The following is a 4741-nucleotide window of genomic DNA, read 5'->3' as shown; positions in this document are numbered from 1 at the left end:
ATGGCAGACAATAAAGTTTTATCCAATGAACATGCTTGTTTCAAAAATGAGTTTAAATACCCAGCTTTCGATTGGTCATTTTTAAAACGGAAATGGTTAGCCAGCTTTCCAATTAAAGGGAGATAACCATATTAATATGTCACTCTCTAATGTAGAAAAAACAATTTAGACCTTCCACGTGGTATTTGTTTATGTTTACGAATGGAGAAGAAACTGGTCAAAACAGTATTCGTGACTGTTGGAACAACACAGTTTGACGATTTGATACAAACAATATGTTCTACTTTTGTTACAGAGGTAATAAGAATAGCAGAGACCGTTCCTAAAGGAACTAGCTTTCACATAGCCACTGTCAATTAGATTAGAATCAATATTTATTACTACTACTACCCTAGGTCTACGCCATATATATATATATATATGGTGATTACTGATAGTGATGGTAACAATGGCTTAAAAAAATGATCGTATAAACACTGTTTATGGATAACAATTACTATAGTTTATTACACTGCAATGTTTCACCAAGATTTCCCAAGTAATTATCAAGCATATCACACAAATACATAAAATAAAATTTGTGTTGATATATATATATACATATGTATTCTTGATTTGTAATAAACTAGGTAATTGTTATCCATAAATAATGTTTTATTTTATTACTAAATTAATGTCATTCAAAGAATAAAAACAGTGTCTAGTCTTTGTACATGCTGGCTAGCTACGAGAACGTAGCTAAAAACGTAGAGATATACTACACGGAGGGTTGAGAGATGAGATGTGTTACCTACACGCTGGCGTGTATGTTAAAGAATTCTTGACAAAGAGTAGCCTAAAATGGCAGTCTGGTGAAATTGTCCTTAGCCTGTAGGACGTTAAACACGTTTCATTTCATTTCTTCTCGCCACTTCATGTAGTAATTTCCCTCTTATACCTTTCATCCTGGCTTGGGCCATCTTATTTTCCTTACAATATTTCTAACACACTGATATGTTAATTTTTATGATTAGCAGCATGCGTTAACATATTGTGAAACAGTCTGTAGAATTGAAACAGAATATATTCAGTTTACAGTATTTCCATTTAGAATTTTTGAATCAGGTTGAACAGCTATGGTACCAGTATGATAAGTTCTACATGGTTACAAACTTAGTACCAGTATGTGTGCCAGGTTTTCATTTTCATATTCTTAGATGTCATTTTTCATTACAGGAACTAAACAGATTAGGATATACAGATTTAGTTTTACAGATTGGGAATGGAAATGACCCTGTAAGAGTTGATGAACATAATCTCAACATTAAGTTTTATAGATTTAAGAATTCGATAGAGGAAGATATATCTAATGCATCTTTAGTAATTAGTCATGCTGGTATGATTCTATAATAAAAGTAAACATGTATAATGCAATATTTTGAAATATCAATTGGCCCCCGCCTTTTGAAGAAAACAGAGGACTATTAGAATGGGTTTGTCTGTCTGTCTATCTGTCTGTCTGTTCGTCACACTTTTTGGGACACAATAACTCTCCTTCTAATAGAGCTAGAATGTTCAAACTTGGTGTAGGTGTTTATTAGGTCAATGCCTTGATGAAGTTCGAAGATGAGCATTGTCTGCTTAGAGTAAGCAGAGATAAGCAATTTGATTGGTTAATGCTTTGGAACACGATAACTTTAGTATTAATTAAGTGAGAGTGATGACACATGGTGTCTAGGTTCATGACATCAATACCTTGACTAAGTTCGATAATGAACATTGCTCAGGGTAAGCAAAGTGATAAACAATGTGATTGGTCGAGACTTTGGAACACAATAACTCTCCTTCTAATTGAGTTAGAATGCTCAAACTTGGTGTAGACGTTCATTAGATGAATGTCTTGACTGAGTTCAATGAAGTCAATCATTAACAATTCCCGTTAAGGCTAAGTAGAGCTAAGCAATTTCATTAGTTGATGCTTTGGAACAACATAACTTTGATTCTAACTGATGGAGAGTGACGAAACTTAGTGTATAGTTGAATAACACACTATTTATGGATAACAATTGCTATGGTTTATTTCACTGCGACGCTTCAACTAGATTTCACAAGTCATTATCAAGCATATAACACAAATAGTGTATAGTTGATAATCAGTTTGATTGCTTGATACTTTTGAAAAAGATAAATGTGCAATTAATTAATATGTGTCATCTATTTATTTTGGGATTTCGGCGGGGACGTCAGCCTCACTGTTGGCTTGTTTTATTTCTTGTGGACTGGAATAAAATCAAATGCCACAATGCATAAGAGGCATATGATTCAAATATCTTTTATTTCTCACAATGACATTATTATTAGATATGTGAACAACTTGTATATTTTTGGATTGAGCAAAAATATAGTTTATATTTTAAGTATATTATCCAATCATTGATTATATATAAGGAGTTCTTTGGATATCAGAAGTAACATTCATGTACCTTTAATATGGAGTCAGAATATTATGTAAATGTATGATTTTACAGCTGACCAATTCATCTGAATACATCTTGTAACAAGCTATGCTACTGAGAAATAGTTATAAGCTTTATTTTCATAATTCACTCTTCTTATTTATTACTACCTGTATATCATCATCATAGGGGCTGGTAGTATCCTGGATGTTTTAGGAGCAGGAAAGCCATTACTTGTTGCTATAAATGAAAATCTTATGGATAATCATCAAATAGAAGTAGCACAGCGTTTCAGTAATGAAGGGTTTCTATATTATTGTAAACCAAGGTAGTGTATAAAATATTCTACTCTTGTAACATGTAGGCCTACATTGAGATTATTAATTGTGGATTAATTAACCTATATGTTGTAAATCAAATATCTGAAGGTTACAGTAAAGATTATTTATTCCCCATCTGGTAAAAGGTTTTGTCTCCTTTTTATAAGCCCACATGGAAGTGGGGTCGTATATTGCTGTATAGTTCGATAATGAACATTTTCTGCTGAAGGTAAGCAGAGCGACAAGCAATTTGATTGGTCGGGACTTTGGAACACAATAACTCTCCTTCTAATTGAGGTGTTCAAACTTGGTGTAGGCGTTCCTTAGGTGAATAACTTGATGGAGTTCGATGCTGAACATTATCTGCTTATGGTAAGCAGAGATAAGCAATCTGATTGGTTGATGCTTTGGGGTACTATAACTTTGGTTATAATTAAGTGAGAGCCATGAAACTGATTAAACTCAGAGTATAGATTCATTATATCATAACCTCAGCAATTTTCGTCAATTAATTCTAGAGTTATTGCCCTTGTTTTACTTTGTTGAACATTCAAATAACAAAAGTTCTCATCCGATCTGTATGAAATTTATACGCATTATTTCGAGTAGTAAAACGAAAAAGCCTATCAAATTTCAACAATTTCTGAACATTACTTCCAGAGTTAATACCCTTGTTTCAGTTATGTAGAACCTTGTGACCCTTTAAATGATGAAAATTATAATCTCAAATGCCCCCAATTACCTACATAAGAATGAATATGTGACAACCCTTGTCGACAACTCAGACAATTTAGCAATTTAAAAACAACTTGCTGGTACTCTAAAAAAAAACAGACATTTAATAAAGTTGATTTCGAAAATTGCTTACTTAGATTCAGTTGTATTTCTCCTTTATTTACTTTGAATACAAACCACTATATTTGCTGATAATTATAAAACTTGTTATTTTTTAAATAGATACCAATATTGGTATAACGGTAACTATATATGGTTTAATGGTCGAGAGCGTTTCAATATATTATGCAATGTCTTTAGCTCGAGACCATTAAACAACTTAAAATACAGACACTATCCTGCAATTTACGCGAGTCCAATATTTCATCTAGTATAGATAATGTACGATCGGCAAGTTGCCCGTACATTATTGGAATTAATAGTACGCCAACATCAAAGGAAATGAAATGAAATGGGGTTTAACGTCCTACTGTACTGCTCCTAACCTGGGCATCACTGACAAGGGGAAACCACGCCGGAAAATCTGGATGGACTTTCTCGGCCAATGCAGGGATCGAACACCCGACCTCCAGGCTAGCGAGCCAGCGTCTTGCCCACTTAGCCACGTGATCCCCCCCAACATCAAAGGATGACATCACATCTGTATTTTAAGAAAAGGAAAATAAACATAATTCATTTGAACGCTATGGCTCTGAAGTTCAGCAGAAGCATTGAATCTGAAAAGAGGGAGGATGACATGTATAATTGCTTATGTTGTATTTAATCTGTGCAGTATCCTAATCATCTCTGGATATGCTGCTGGTCATATACCGGTACATGTATTTAGTAACCTATAACACATACTTATGGAAGAACAATTACTGATTTATTTGGGCGACGTTTCGAAGAGTATTCTCTCAACGTTTTCAAGCAAGATTTTCAAAAGATTATTTAGTAACCCCTTTGTTTTTTTTTTGCTTCAGTCAATTGGTGGAAACTTTACGAGATGTAAATTTTGATGCTTTAAAACCTTATGAACCAGGAAAACCTGAAAAATTTGCCAAAGTTTTAGATGAAATTATGGGGTTTACACGACCAGATTCGTGAAATTTACTTTTTATGCGATGAGAATGGATGAAATCCAATTTTACATTGTACTATATTTATTTATTTATTAAAAAAAAATGGATAAAAAGAAAATGGACTTGTAAACTTCTGTTACAAACATAACTTTCAGATATTTTTATATAATTGTCAATTGCTGAATTTAAG

The 4741-nt window shown here is 33.1% G+C and overlaps 1 protein-coding gene across 1 annotated transcript; it reads left to right on the top strand.

The window, feature by feature from the left end:
* The first annotated feature begins 164 nt into the window (after nucleotides 1-164).
* On the top strand, nucleotides 165-4641 carry LOC126816030 (UDP-N-acetylglucosamine transferase subunit ALG13 homolog). The gene is made up of 4 exons (XM_050542164.2): nucleotides 165-297; nucleotides 1216-1375; nucleotides 2625-2763; nucleotides 4453-4641. The coding sequence occupies exons 1-4, from the start codon at nucleotides 202-204 to the stop codon at nucleotides 4574-4576; spliced, it is 519 nt and encodes a 172-aa protein (XP_050398121.1). The 5' UTR covers nucleotides 165-201; the 3' UTR covers nucleotides 4577-4641.
* Nucleotides 4642-4741: the final 100 nt, after the last annotated feature.

This window comes from Patella vulgata, chromosome 3 (assembly GCF_932274485.2).
Source record: "Patella vulgata chromosome 3, xgPatVulg1.2, whole genome shotgun sequence".
In the NCBI taxonomy this organism is placed as follows: domain Eukaryota; kingdom Metazoa; phylum Mollusca; class Gastropoda; family Patellidae; genus Patella; species Patella vulgata.
This window is presented reverse-complemented; position numbering and strand designations above follow the sequence as displayed.